The sequence below is a fragment of the Indicator indicator genome, chromosome 18 (assembly GCF_027791375.1).
Source record: "Indicator indicator isolate 239-I01 chromosome 18, UM_Iind_1.1, whole genome shotgun sequence".
Taxonomy (NCBI): Eukaryota; Metazoa; Chordata; class Aves; order Piciformes; family Indicatoridae; genus Indicator; species Indicator indicator.
In genome coordinates, this window is record NC_072027.1 from 17,044,636 (window position 1) to 17,059,941 (window position 15,306).

The 15,306-nt window shown below is 42.4% G+C and overlaps 1 protein-coding gene across 2 annotated transcripts in view; it reads left to right on the forward strand.

Moving 5' to 3' along the window:
- LOC128973008 (follistatin-related protein 4-like) overlaps positions 1–15,306 on the forward strand; it is a 266,784-nt gene that overhangs the window by 238,635 nt on the left and 12,843 nt on the right. Inside the window, exons 9-12 of one of the 2 annotated variants that reach the window (XM_054389163.1) lie at positions 7,201–7,362; positions 8,593–8,727; positions 10,277–10,303; positions 15,044–15,162. In XM_054389163.1, coding sequence (XP_054245138.1) covers positions 7,201–7,362; positions 8,593–8,727; positions 10,277–10,303; positions 15,044–15,162 — 443 coding nt within the window. The remainder of the gene's footprint in view (positions 1–7,200; positions 7,363–8,592; positions 8,728–10,276; positions 10,304–15,043; positions 15,163–15,306) is intronic. The other variant, XM_054389162.1, reaches the window with a different exon arrangement.

Consider the following 15,306-nt stretch of genomic DNA (forward strand, 5'->3'; position numbering starts at 1 on the left):
AGCTTGCCCAGGATCACAATGTCCAGGTGGGTTTGGAATCTCTCCAGAGAAGGAGAAATTCCAGCTTTAAATTGTCCACATTTACACATGCTAATATGACCAGCAGTATCTCCAGAGTAGGGAACATTGCTCATTATAGGTAGATTTTGATTCACTCTGCTCTGAAAGTATTTGGGCTTACAGGCAAATTCCTCTGAGCAGCCTGCTCCAGCAGGCTCACACCAAAGAATTTTCTCCTCATCTTCAAAAGGAACCTTCTAGTTTCCAGTTTGTGTCCTTTGTCCCTTATCCTGTTGTTGGACATGACTGAAAAGAGTCTAGCCCTGTCCTCTTGCATTCTACCCTTTAGCTCTTGCTGAGCGTTGCTCAGATCCCCTCTGGGGCTGCTATTCTCCAGGCTCAACAGCCCCAGGGCTCTCAGCCTTTCCTCCTCACACAGATGATCCAGACCCCTCGGCATCTCTGTAGCCTCTAATGGACTCTCTTTAGTAGTTCCCTCTCTTTCCCTGTCTTCTGGTATCAAGTCTGACCTGGTAGAAAACACTGCAGGGTCTTGAAATCTTCTGCTTACAGCATCTGATACTCCCCTGTGAGCCATTAGGCTTTGCAGGGCTGGGTATTTGCAGTTCTTGACGTGGCTGGCTGTGTGCAAACAGCACAGAATTTTCTCCTTTCCTGCCTGTGTCATGATTTCCTGCAGCAACTGATGCTGGGGCTACAGCACTGATGACAGGTCAGCGTTGCTTACCTTCACCTGCATGGTGGGGTTCCCCCTGCTCAGGAAATCCTTCTTGTTTTCTAGTAACTTAAAGGACAAATTGAGGAATTTCTCTTGACAGAAGTAGAGAGAAGAAAGCTGAATTGAGTGAGCATGCCGAGAATCCAAGTGCAGTTGATGGGCTCTGTTTAGCACTGGGGATTGTCTCTGTCTGTCTATGTCAAACTAAAAACTCCATCTTCAGAATGGGAGGGTTTCTATTGCTTTTCCGTGTTGAACTAAAATGGTAAGAGAACGTGACAGAACCGAGTCAGCCAGAACTCAGATGTATCTGCTCACCTGCCTCCTCCAGAGAGACACTGATACACTTCTAACATCAAAAATACAGAACTTCATTCTATGAAAGCCATCAGAATTGTGTGTTGGTTTTCTTTTTTTCTTTACCTTTTAATAGACAGACCTCCAAATTTCTCTACTGGGAAAGAGTAGGGAGAAAAGAACCAACTGAAAGTAAAAGGCTTTATCCTCAACCCTTCCCAGACTCACTGTTTTCATACAGGCAGGTCCAAAGTTTTAGACTGCGTTTCGGTTAATTCAGTGTTTTCAAAGCTGCAGTAACTCTTCCAGTGTCCTCTAATCCTGGGCTATGGTTTACAGCTCCCAGTGAGGTCTGTCAGTCCAGCTTATAAAATATTTTCCTTTTCTTGCCTTTTTCTCCTTAAAAGAATCTGCTGCTAGTTATGTGCACTCTCTTTATATACTTTTATCCAACATATTATCTTTATCTTGCTTTCTCCTTTGTCTCTTTTTAGACCATAACAGCTCATCAATTAGTTGATAGTCCAAAGAAGAGCAACAAAGACGGTGAAAGGTCTAGAGGAGCAGCTGAGGGAACTGGGGTTGTTCAGTCTGGAGGAAAAGAAGCTGAGGGGAAACCTTCCGGCTCTTTACAACTCCCTGAAAAGAGGCTGGAGCCAGGTGGGAGATCAGTCTCTTCTGCCAAGGAACAAGTGACAGGACCAGATAAAAAGACTGAACAACCCCAGTTTCCTCAGCTGCTCCTTGCAAGACCTGTTCTCCAACCCCTTGACATGGTAGGTTTGGGTTGAGGTCATCAGCCTTAGGATGCACAGCCATGATAAAATTTAAGTCAGTGTGTTTGTACAGCTGGCCCTTAATGTCTTTGGAGGAAAAGAACATGTTGAAAGGCAGCACAAAGCTGAAGAACACAAAATTCATCTTGCTGGTATCTTTGATCAGGAGAAGCCAAGAACAGCAGGAAAATTATGTGTTCTCCTACCTATGGATATTGCTTGGGAAATGTGTACAGCATGTGCTAACTGTAGGGAGGAAAAGCAATTTGTCACTTTCTAGAGGAAAAGGAGTTGCTGAGGATAAAGAATCTCATAAAATCGTAATCAACTATGAAAATTGATAGGTGGAAATCAAGAGACTGCTGAGTGTAGGACATCATTTTCCTTGGTCCTTGCACTCTGGAAAACATCAGCATAAATCAGAATATTGTATTCCTTGAGAACGGTGTTTAAAAGCTGCTCAATTCTCAGCCCAATTAGAAGGCTCCAATAGGACACATTTCCCAGTAACAGAGAGAGGGTTGAAACACAGATGTTATGTTAGTGTGGCTTTTCAAGAGAAAAGCTGTAGTGCTGCAAGCTGCTTTCAACTCATAAATGGCAAGATGAAAACATCTGAAGGACATGATTAATCTATTAATCATCACTAAGCTCTGGAGGATATAGGGCCTATGGCAGCAATGTATGTCTTTGGGGCTCGATTCCACCATCTGTGCTTTATCACCTGAGCTGGTATATTGGAATGAATTGGTCTGCTCACAAAGAAGGTGCTGCTCAGTATGCAGTAGAAGGCAATCTACCCCATCTCATACTTGTTTGAATGCCTCTTTTTTCCTCTTTTGCTTAAGATAATAGCATTTTTATATTGCCCTTGGCTGCAGGCACATTAATGGGTAGCAATGATATATATTCACCAAGGGCAATAGCAAAGGATAATCCATATATTCCAAAGTCTTGGAGCTGAAACCTTTGCAAGTGTAAAGTAAAATGTGCTTACTTGGAATGTATTAATTTGTAGCAAGGACAATAAAAATGCATTCTGCAGTTTCCTGTGATCACAAGGCAGTTGCATGCAATAATTTACCTGTGCAATGAATTATGTGCAAGGGAGGAGAAATAAAAAGTTTAAAAATGGAAGGAGCAGGAAAATGATAAGAGAGCAAGAGTGGAGGTGCAACACATATTTTTGTGGGTGAAAACAAAGTTTCCTTATTAATCACTCTTGAAAAGACACATTGCCATAATTTCATGTTAAGCTAATTTTCATGCAGAACATTGATTCAGTGTCTAGGACCCTTGAGCTACCTCCTGCAGAATAAATCTTTTGTTCTTGCAGCCCTGCAGGTAAAATATGGGGATTGCTCACATGCAGATTAACATGGGGTGAGGCAAAAAGCTGAGAGATACAAGTAAACTCTGCTCTCTGGAGTTGTTCTAGGGAGCATGGTCGTCGTGGCAGGCACTGGGAGTGCTGATGTGAGTGCACAGAGGAAGAGAAAAGTCTGAAGCAAACCATTATAAGAAAATATCAACTCACACTGGTTTTGGGAGCCTTAAACGGTAGATGTCTGGGATAGGCTTTATCTCCTCTAAGAGCTGGTGGGTGACAAAAACCCACTAAGCCTGGAGTAAAATTGCTGTGATGCTTTTGTCCGTTTAGGATGTGTTAGAGAAGGGCTTGAGTCCAGCGAGGGGATGGCAGCTTGTGCCCGGGGACTTTGAGGTGCTGGAGTGGGTCCAAAGAAGAGCAACAATGTTGGTGAGGGGTCTAAGAGCACAAATCTGCTGAGAAGCAGCTGAGGCAACTGGGGTTGTTCAGATTGGGGATAAGGAGGCTGAGGGGAGACCTCCTGTCTCTCTACAACTCCGTGAAAGGAAGTTGGAATCAGGTGGGTGCTGGTTTCTCCTCCCAAGGAACAAGCAATAGGACAAGAGGAAATGGCCTCAAGTTGCACCAAGGAAGGTTGAGGTTGGACACAAGGAACAATTTCTTCCCCAAAAGGGTTTTCAAGGGATGGCATAGGCTGCCCAGGGCAGTCCCCATCTCTGTGGGGGTTTCAAAGCCATGGAGATGTGGTGCTGGGGGATGTGGGTTTAGTGGTGACCTGGCATTTTGGAGGTCTTTCCAACCAAAAAGATTCTGTGATTTTATGACACTAAGTGTCATAAGTGACACACTGTCAGCTGATCTTGCCAGGATTTGGGCATCTAACCTTCTTGAGTATTTTACTTTTTGTCCCTATGCATTTGTAGGAGACAAACCACCTCTCATCTCTGAGTCAGAATAAATCACACAGGCTGTCAATGGACCTCAGTTTGTAAATCATTCTAAAAATGTTGCTAGTAGCAAGCAAATCATAGGTGAGACAAGCACTGAGTGCAGGACCTTCATAGAATTCTGTCAAAGTGGACAGAAATTACTATCTTTATCCTATCGTGCCTGGAAACACTGACTCAGAGAAATTTAAATGAATTTTCTGAGGTGCAAATGGAATGAGAAGCTCCTGACTCTCAGCCTTATTCCCTGAATTGCTTGGGCACTGTCTCTTAAATAAACCCAGGGATGGCTCTGACAGCTGCCAGCCCTTTCCAACAGCAGATAGCTCCCTTTGCTTGCCTTCTGCTTGATCTGGCACCTCCTGAAGTCAGGAGGAGCCCCAGCCCTAACAGTAATGGATGGAAGAGAAGATAAAAAGCTGGTAAATGCTTCTATGGAGAATCTGAAAACTCAATTTACTAAAGCAAACCTTGTCTTCTTTGTAACCTCCTGGTTAAAAAGCTGCTGGATGTTTTTTTTACTTGCTGTCCTGCATAGAATAGACTCATGGAATGCACTGGGTTGGTAGGGACCTTTAAAGCTCATCTAGTCCACTCCCTTTGCAGTAAGCAGGGACATCCTGAGCTGGAACAGGTTGCTCAGAGTCCCATCAAGCCTGACCTTGAATGTCTCCAGGGATGGAGCCTCCACCACCTCACTGAGCAGCCTGTTCCACTGTTCCACCACCCTCAGTGTAAGGAACTTTCTCCAACATCTTACAACCCATTTTCTGTTCTTCTCATGTAAAGGGAATAGAAGATGAGGATATAAATCCGCAACATGTCCAGTGCAAAGGTGTAGTTTAAAACCATTCCTTTGCTAGAAGTTCCCATTTCTTTGTCTCTCCAGTTGCCCCTGGCATTTCCTCTCTCATTACACTTGAAGAATCTCATGCTTTTAAAGCTATAAAAGCAAGGAGTCTTGAGGGCTTTCTGTCGTGGCTGATTTCCTTCCAAGCTGATGACTCAGCTCTGGTTTATGCTTGGCAGCTGGTAGGTAAGGCAGAAGTAAAATCCATCTCTCTCTGGTAAGGCCCATGAAAAAATAGAAGGATGGAAAGTCTGTGCTAGTGAATGGAATTATTTAAACTGTTCCCATATGGATTTACAGACAGAAAGCAAGCTGCAAACACAGATTTCGTTTTATTCTAAAGCAACTTTTAAGACAATTTAGTTTTGCCAGTCTTGTCACAGAAAAATAGAATTGTTTCAGTTGGAAAAGACCTCTAAGATCTTCAAGTCCAACTGTCAACCTAACAGCACCATGGCCACTAAAGCATGTCCCAAAGTACCATGTCCACAGGTTTCTTGAAGACCACCAGGGATTGTGACTCTACCACCTCCCTGGGCATCCTGTTCCAGTGACTGACCACTCTTGCAGCAAACAAGTAGTTCCTAATCTCTAACCTAAACCTCCCCTGGCACAATTTAAGGTCATTTCCCCTCATCCTATCACCTGATACTAGGGAGAAGAGACTAACCCCCACCTCACTGCGACCACCTAATGGCAGACTAGATAAAACCACCGTAGTGGATTAGGTACCTTAAACTGGTGAATTCCAGTAGAAGTTTATTATTAATTCCTTCAGACTTTCTTGAAGGACGAAAACACAAATTTTCCTCAATCCTACACTAGTGTCAGCAGAGGTTATTCGTGTTTTACTTGAGAGATCATCCAGGTCTGATTCTGACCATGGTTTTACAAAGCTTTACACTTTTCAACAGTTACATTATGAGTCCCAAAATCTCCTCATCTGGTGGAAAAGTTGATCATTTGATTCTGAAACAGAGCAGTCTATGCCCACTCTTCAAATACTGTCAGTCATGATACAGCATACCTTCACACTTCCATTTATTTATGTCCCTTCCTTGAGAGGACTTCTTCTATTCCCTTCACCTGGAGGTGAAAGGAAGGAAGGTGCCACTGGGGGTTTTTACTGATGTTGCAATATTGCCAATTTTCTCTAAGTTATGTGAGTAAATTTTTAGGAAGTAGCTAATAGGTGATATTAAGCCTTGTTGATTTGAGTAATGAAGGCAACATGATTGAAAATCAATTAACTTGCCTGTAATTGTACTGTAACGAGTAGTTCTGCCAATTGAGTGTGTGAAATAGTTCAGAGGGGCTTTCCTGAAGCATGGTAAGTCACGTTTTGAAAGCCACAGAGAAAAATGGAGGAGGAATTTATAAACAGAATCCCAGAATCCTAGCATAGTGGGGGATGAAAGGGATATCTGAAGGTCATCCAATCCAATCTCCCTGCTAAAGCAGGGCACCCACAGCAGCTTGCTCAGGATCACAGTGTCCAGCTGGCTTTGGAATCTCTCCAAAGAAGACTCCACAACCTCCCTGGGCAGCCTGCTCCAGGGCTCCAGCACCCTCACACCAAACAAGTTTTTCCATAAGTTGAATTGAAATCTCCTGGGTTCCAGTTTGTGCCTGTTGCCCCTTGTCCTTTGACTGGGCACTGCTGAAAAGAATCTGGCCCCATCCTCTTGCTCCTCAGCCTTTAGCTCTTGATAAGTATATAAACAGTTTATTGTTCAGAGCAGCAGGCAGTGAATGTTCAGGCTCTGTCCTGATGGATATTGAATTAAAATGTTGAATATTCTGCTATTTCTAGTGGGTAAGAACTCCTATTCTTTCCATACTAGATTCAGTGGAATTTATACTCAACTTGCACCGATTCTTGTTTGCCAGGGGAGTTTCAAGTCACCAATTCCTTGTTTTCCAAGGAATTTTAAGCCACCAGTTCCTTGTTTCCCAGAGGAGTTTCAAGTCACCAATTCCTTGTTTCCAGGGAATTTTAAATTGACAGTTCCTTGTTTCCCAGGGGAGTTTGAAGGCACCAGTTCCTTGTTTTTCCCAGGGGAGTTTCAAGTCACCAATTCCTTGTTTTCCAGGGAATTCTAAGTCAACAGTTCCTTGTTTCCCAGGGGAGTTTCAAGGCACCAATTCCTTGTTTCCCAGGGAATTTTAAGTTGACAGTTCCTTGTTTCCCAGGGAATTTTAAGGCACCAGTTCCATGTTTCCCAGGGGAGTTTCAAGCCCCCCCTTCCTTGTTTCCGCAGTGCCGCCGGTGATTCGCGTCTACCCCGAGACGCAGGCGCAGGAGCCCGGCGTGTCGGCCAGCCTGAAATGTCACGCCGAAGGCATCCCTAATCCTCGGATTAGCTGGCTGAAGAACGGCATTGATATCATGCCAAAACTCTCCAAGCAACTCACGCTGCTAGGTAAGAGCAGAATGCTGATTAATTAAAGTATTGTAGTGGGGGATTAAGGGGGATTATTTTGCACTTTAAACCAGAAGTTCTTGCACTAAGCTGCGGTTGTTGGAAATCGTGTTACAAAACCCCCTGGTCTGTCTTCTGAGCTTTCTGTCCCCTGTGAGTGTCTAGGGAAATACAGTATTGATTGATATCATGGTAATGGTGGGCTCTTAAAAGACAGCGTGGCTGGGTCTCCACTGCCTCTTGGGTGTGGCTGTATTGAAGAAGTGAGGTAGGGGTTGGTCTCTTCTCCCTGGTGTCAAGTGATGGAATGAGAGGAAATGGCCTCAAGTTGCACAAGGGGAGGTTTAGGTTCCATATTAGGAAGAGGCAATGGGCAGCTCAGGGAGATGGTGGAGTCACCATCCCTGGAGGTGTTCAAGAACCATGTGGGCATGGCACTTTGGGACATGGTTTCTTGGGCATGGTGGTCATAGGTTGATGGCTGAAGTCAGTGATCTTAGAGGTCTTTTCCAACTGAAACAATTCTATGATTCTATTAAATGTTTTGTTCAGGTCTAAGCACTACACAGGATGCAGGTCAGTGGAGAATCAAACTGTGTTTCACCTCTCCTCACACCCACCTTTGCAGAGGGAGTCAAGCTCTTGACTCATCTTGGTCCTTGTTCCAATGATGGTGCACCAGCCACAATGAAAGGCAAAAATATTTTCTATGTAATATTACTCAAAACCTCCCCACCTGTCCCAAAATCTGGCTTTGGTGTATTGCAGCCCTCAAGCAGTGTTGGTATCCCTGCATGGTTGGGTGTGACATCTCCCAAGCTTCCAAAGGGCTTAGGCAGCAAAGCTGAAAAAGTTAAATTCCAGGAGGAACTGTAGAAAGACCCCTCCCAGCCCAAAGATTTTGGTGATCTGATGAGAAACTGTTTGCAGAATCAGAGTTATTTTTCTCTCCACTAAAGCTGAAGCAATTTATTTAACAAGAAGAACTAAATGAAATGCAATTTATTGTTTGCACTTGGGATTGTTCTTTGTTTCTTTGTGGCACAGAGCATGTCTGTGCTAATGGAAAGAAGCAAAACATCAGCTCTCGTGAGAGTCCCCCGAATACCTCTAGTTATGTTTGGGGAAACAATGTGTGGTGAAGCCACCCTTTCGTTGCAATGGAAGGTGATTACGGGCAGGAAAAGCAATTAGCAGGGGTGAGGAACACTGTGGGTGTCTTTCTTACAGCAAATGGAAGTGAGCTTCATATCAGTAGTGTGCGGTATGAAGACACTGGTGCCTACACCTGCATTGCTAAAAATGAAGTGGGAGTGGATGAGGACATTTCTTCACTTTTCATAGAAGATTCGGCAAGAAAGACCCGTAAGTCTCCTTTTCCATCCATCTGTTTCTTTGAAGAGGGTTTAAATCCCCATGGTACACGTGGAATTCTGTAGTTTAGTCCACTTCATGTGGTGTATTGGGCTCTTACTCCTAAGGTAATGACAATTTGGTCTGCACTTTGATCAGAGGGTTATTGAGTATTCGGTGAAGGAATCGTGTGAGGATGGTAACATCTCCTCAGTTGGACACGAGAAGAAACTTCTTCACTGAAGAGGTGGCCTTTTAAGAGGTACAGAGATGTGGTGCTGAGGGACATGGTTTGGCACCAGACTTGGTGGAGTTAGAGAATGGTTGGACTCTATGGTCTTAAAGGTCTTTTCCAACCAAAATGATTCTGTGTGCCAGAAGTGTCCTGGATATGGTACAGGTAACATTTTTACTAAAGTTACAACTTTGTGATAGTTTTAGATACCAAAGAATCCCAAATCTAATATTTTATTGAATTATATGTGGGTTTAGGAAACAAATATCACTGATTTTTATCCAAGACTTCTTTTAAAGCCAGTTAGGAGGTGAAGTTCTCAAATATGTAGATGCTTGAAAAATAGTGACTGAATTAATTACTTTACCTGTATTTACATCACTAGTTAGCAATATGGATTTCCCTCAGTGTGAAATTATCTTTTGCTTCCAAGACATATTTTCTTCCAGCCTCCTGTAGGGTACAGCAGTGGTGTTATCTTGACCACAGTGTCCCCAAAACACAGTTAATGATGCAGGTGACCAGTTGCCCAAGTGGAAAAGCTCTCAGAAGCCTGATCCTTCCTAAATCTGCTGTCTTAACTACCTTGAAGACTGCATGGGTAGATGGTGATAGGGAAAGGCTAGGTGTAAAAGGGCTATTTGCTGCTTTTCTGGCTGTTAATATAGAGCAAGAATCGAAAAGGAAGTTAGCCATAAATCTGTACTCTCATGGAGATTCTTTGGAAAATATATTCTGTTCCTCATTAACCAGATTTATGTACTCTTGTTAATATGGGTAATTTTCCCTTGAATTCTTCAGCAAGGGAAATTGCACAGTGTTGAGAAATAATTGGATGTATCTTAAAAAGAAATTCAAATGTAGATGCACTTTCAAAAGGGATTGGAACCCTGAAAGTGAATGTAGTGGCCTGAAATTCCAAGAAGGAATGCAGCACAATCTATGGCTGCACTAAACTGCAAGTCTCAGGCTTCTGATTGAACCTGGAGAGAAAATCATAGTCTTTCCTATAACTCAATTGCATTTGGAGGTAATGTCTTCTCTTTAGTAAGCCTTTGGTCTTTGCCCAAGATGGAATTTGCTTTGTTTTAGGTTGGACAGTTCCCATGTCAGCATTCAGAAGGAGCAAATGCATTTAGAACCATCTATCTTTCCTAATATTTCATTGGAATGAATGTTACAAGGTTTTCACCAATTAGTTCATATAAACATGAGTGCTAATCCACTGACTTGCTACAATGGAAGTTTTTGACATTGTTTTGTTGTGTTTGTTTTGTTTTCTTTTCCTGGTTATTTTCTGGCTTCCCCAATTTTCTGGTGCTGCAGTTGCAAACATACTGTGGCGAGAGGAAGGTACTGCAGTAAAGTTCTTTTGTGTAGTGATAATGTGCTTGTCTGCTTTAATAACTCCATGATGGGCCATTCTCCACTGACTTGCCACTAACTCTATCAACTTTCACAGTTATCTGATTAAGGACAGACCAGGCATTTAAAAGCTGAACTATTCAAATAAGAAATGTCACTCTCGTAGTACAAATTGTACCTATAACTTCTCACATTTTCCCACTATGAAATAATAGATGAACATAAAATGTATAAAAATGGGAATTTTCTATAAACTGCCACCAGTGTGAGCAGCCTCAACCTTCTCATGCTGCATTAACAAATGTCAGAAGTGCTCCCAAATTACCATAATTGACCAAGCCAGACATAAATTCAATACACTGCATTTTTAAGCAAGCAATTCAAGCTCTTCCTCCTCAGCAGCACATATCAATGTTTACTAGGTGAGCAACAAAAATTGTCTTCTTGACTGTTAGGCAGAAAAAACCCACCCACAACAGGTTTTGCTTCCCTCAATCCTTTCAATCAATGCAGGGTAAAGGTTTCCCCATTTCTCCTTGTTGTAACTGGCAGTTAAGATCTCCAGTTTGATCAAATGTATAGTGTGCCCTACACAAGGCCAGCATCTCTGTATCTTGGAAACCAAATCAAAAACAAAACCCAAACCATCCTAAAGAGTGAATTGACTCAAAGATATTATGGAGGTTCCTGAAATTATAATTAATTTGATTTTGTGTGCACTTATGCTGTCACAACTTCCCAGATTCACAAGAAGACACATAGTACAGAGGCCCAAGGAGCTTCTGAGCAAGTTGCCCAGCAGCTTCTCTAGGTTGCATGGATGGGGAACCTCTCAGCTCCGGGCTCCTGGCCCAAAACAACAGTCATCTTCATGACCTTGGAATGGAGCTTTCTGGATTGCTGTGGCTTGGCCCAAAGTATTTTAGGGGAAGAAGGAAATTGCCAAGCCCTTAGTGACCATTCAAAGTATCCACTGTTGGCTGCAGACATGTACACAGCAAATGGAGCTTGCTGGAGATCATGAGACATTCACAGTCACCTGAGAAAGCTCTCCTGCACTTATTCCCAGTTCCACCTGCAAGTGCCTCTTTACTGCTGATGTTCCTATAAATGGCATTATGGGCACTAAGAATTGCTATTTCCCTTCTGCTCAGAAGTGAAATCTCTAGTGCATTGCATCAGTCCAGCATCAGCTGCGTGATGCTATGTGGCTGTTTATATACTGCATCCCTTATGCTCCTTTTTAAAGTAGGTAGTTGGATAACCCTACCAGATGTAGAGCATTTAAAGAACTACTAAGTTGGTCGCAGAAAGTCTTCTTCTAATTCTGCTAAACTATATGGGCTTACAGCTTATCAGCCTTGCACATTTGAAATAAAAGCATGAGCAGTGTACAGGGGAAAACATGGGCAAGAAAAGCAGATTTACTGTTAGTGTCCCTAAGCAACTGAATGTCTTCAGAGCAGGTTTATTCCACTGCCTGTGCTGTTCTATAGTGTTTGATCAGCACATTCATTCTAGACAAAAATAATCTATCCAACATACTTAAGACTGTGAAGTCTTGGCCCAGAGAAAGCTGGAAAAGAGAGGAATTGTATTTGGGGGGGTTGCATTTTAATGTGTTCTTTCGGTTCCATTAAAACAAAAGTTTATGTGTGAGTAGTGACATCAACAAATGGATTGGTAGACTTGAGCTCCTTTAAAATGATCACATCCTCCTGCCAACAAGGTCTGTAGTAACTGAAGCTGTTGGGGAAATGCCTAGGCAGAACATTGTGTAGAACAAGTCAAAGGTTGAACACAAGTAGCTGGTCATTTTAAAAGTCACTCTATCAGTCTCTCCTCAAAACCTTTCAGACCTTTCAGTGGAACCTCCAGAAATGAGTGCACATAGCATGACCAGCCAGTTAACCATGAACTGGAACCACATGCAATATTTACTCCATGTAAAAACTAGTTCTTAATTTTGCAGAGAGAACTATAAGTAGCACAAATGTGAGGCAGAGATCTTGGTTTCGTGCCAGTTGCTTTCTTTATATCTGCATAAAGGGAGCAAGTCATGCCAACAGGCAGTCATCAGCTACATGAATGTATGCACTTAAAAAGCTTTTTCTTTATCAAATTCCAGTTCTAAAATACTTTTAGGCATTAAGATTAAACTCAGGAAATTTATTCAAGTAGCAGATCAGAGTATTCCACCATAACAAGTTTGCCCTTTGATCTCCAAGGAGGGACATACAAATGTATGCTCAGATGGAGACTGTCTTCATCAGGTGCCCTCCTGAAGATTTTTTAAAAAATTAAGATGTTAGAGTCACCTTTATCTGGAATGGTTTAGGTAAGAACTGTTATATTTAGGAGACCCTTCCCATTTTTAATGGAGGTTTTGTTATATTAGGAGTTTTTGTTACACAGATGAGGTATATTGCCTTTTATAATTAGTTTTTGATCTGGTTGTGTCATCCAACCTGAAATGTCTTCACTTAAAAAGGGGAAAAAGAACACCCCCCCCCCCCCCCCCCAATTAATCCCCTGGTTCCCAGTCTAGTACCTGCCTCACTCATATAAATAACACAACTGAGTAAAATTCCCTATTCCCACCTCTGCACTGCAGTAATACCCAGACTGAGGAGTTGCAGCAATATAATCACAAATGAGTCTGTTTTACCAAAATCCATGTGAGTTTTAGAGGTGTACCCTCATCAAGACTTGGCAAATACTTCATAAGTCACATTAAAGCACCTAATTTTGGTAAAAAAACCTGCTTTGTCCAAAAATCAGTGTGAAGATTACTCTCTGAAGAAGCATTTTAATTTAAATTGGTAAACTTTGCTTTTAAACAGAGAGTGCCTGAATGCTCTTAGTTGTTTGCATCATATTTTAACCAGTTAGCAGAAAAATACTTGAACTCATTTTACTGTAAAATAAACTGTGGGACCTGCCAAGTCACTAACTCTAAACCACTATTTTTACCACTAATTAAAAACTTAAGTTCTGAAGTACACCCTCATTGTGGTAGGATCATCAGACAAAATCACGCTGCTATCGTGCATGAAAATAATAGTAAGCATCTTCACAACAGTCATAATTTGTTGCCTGCCTGTTTCCACTTCTTAGGATTAAACCCCTTTTCCTCATGACAATATGTGCACTCATTCCAGCCAGGGTCAAACTCTGCCCTCCGAGGTCATCACTCAAATCCCACTGGAGCAGGTGGGAGTTGTGTGTGTGCTGCGAGCGCAGATTTTGGTCCGAAGTGCCCCAATGAGATGTTTTCACAATATCCTCTTCAAAACAGCCCTTAGTCTGTAGAGATAATGTAGCTCCCTCTGAAAGTTTGGAAGCTTTTTTGTTCCTACATGCATGATCTCTCTCACCGTGGCATCACATTTAAGGATCACAGCTCCTGTACCCACTTGATGCCCTAACTGGGGTATTTCTGTGCTATGGTTTAGAGAGACTCAACCTGAACGTTGTCTGTACAGCAAACACCACGCCTTGAGTAGTTGTACTCTGAAGCCACTTGTTTTGGCACCCAAAGAGGGGTTTTTAGCACCAAAAAAACCCTTCTAGCTTTACTAAACATGCCATATTGTACAAATTTTTCCCAAACTGCATTTATCCAAATTATAGATGTTCCTTGTGTGAAGTTGTCTTGTGATGATTTAGACCTCCATCCTGCAAACCCTTAAGAGATGTGAGGAGCTCGAGATGTGAGCAGCATTGAGCTGCCACCACAGCAGCTACTGAGGGAACTGTCATGCTGAACGTTGTTCAGATCTATAGAACCAGGACCTTACTTCTCCACGGGTAAAATATCATTAATTAGAGCTTACAAATTATCACATCACCATGTGGTTGGCAGATAAGTACACTATCAACATTACTGGGGGTGACAGTGGTCATTGCAAACACGTGCTGGTGGTGGTATGACAGAGATGAAATGATGCTTGGATCTTTCTGACTAGAGCACTGGAGAAGATCCTGAGCATTTCTTAACGATGCTCGTTACTGCAATTGCATGTAGCTGAAGAACTAAATTCTCAGCGTTTTGAGGCATTTCTGCATGACAGAAATGACAAAATACAACCTCCTCGCAGCAAAGCAATGCCAGCCAGCCACTTTTCCAATCTCCTGGAATGCCCCAGTTGGATAAATGAGTGCTATTGCGATGCTGAACTACTCCACATTTGTGAATTACAGTTTGCAAGATTTCAAAAATGTGTTTGTTTTGGTGGCTATGGTTCATTCACCCACCTAGTTTGAACAAAATAGAGAAATATTTATATTTTTATCTGTGGAACAGATGTTAAACAGTTCTGTTCTGCATCCCAGCTACAAGAATTCAAGACACCTCTAACACAACAACCTTCATGTTACTTTTCACTAAAGTTCTTTCTCAGTTCTTAAATTATCTTTAATGAAATCACAGAAAAACCAAAGTCATAAGCTGAGGGAGCTAAGAGTTCAGACCTGGACGTTGCCCTCAACTGCTGCCACCAAGGCAATGCATTTTTGAAGGTGTTTGTACCTCTTCCCTCCTTGAAGCCCTTGTTGTGACATGAGATTTGATTTTGTGAATGCACCGACTGCATCCAAATGACCAACTTTTATGTAAGGCAGATGTTGTTTGCTGGGGGAGGAGGGAGAGTTCTTAAAAGAAGCCCTAACAGCTCTGGGTACATACCAACTAAAACTCCTACTCCTTTTGCTTTATCCCCCTTCAAGGCTTGAGTGTTGGGAATATGTTCTATGTGTTTTCTGATGATGGGATCACAGTCCTTCAGCCAAACGAATGTGAAATCCGGAGACACATCAGGCCTGAAGAAAGGATTTTCACAAGTTATGTAAGTCCTAAACCCAGCAGCTACAGTTGACAGCTGGGAAACTTTCTCTTAATCTCTTCAAAGGTTGTTATTGCTAAAGGACCCATTTGGCACAGTGATGTTGGAGCTTGGTGGGGTTCACGTGGCATCCCTGAGGTGTATCAT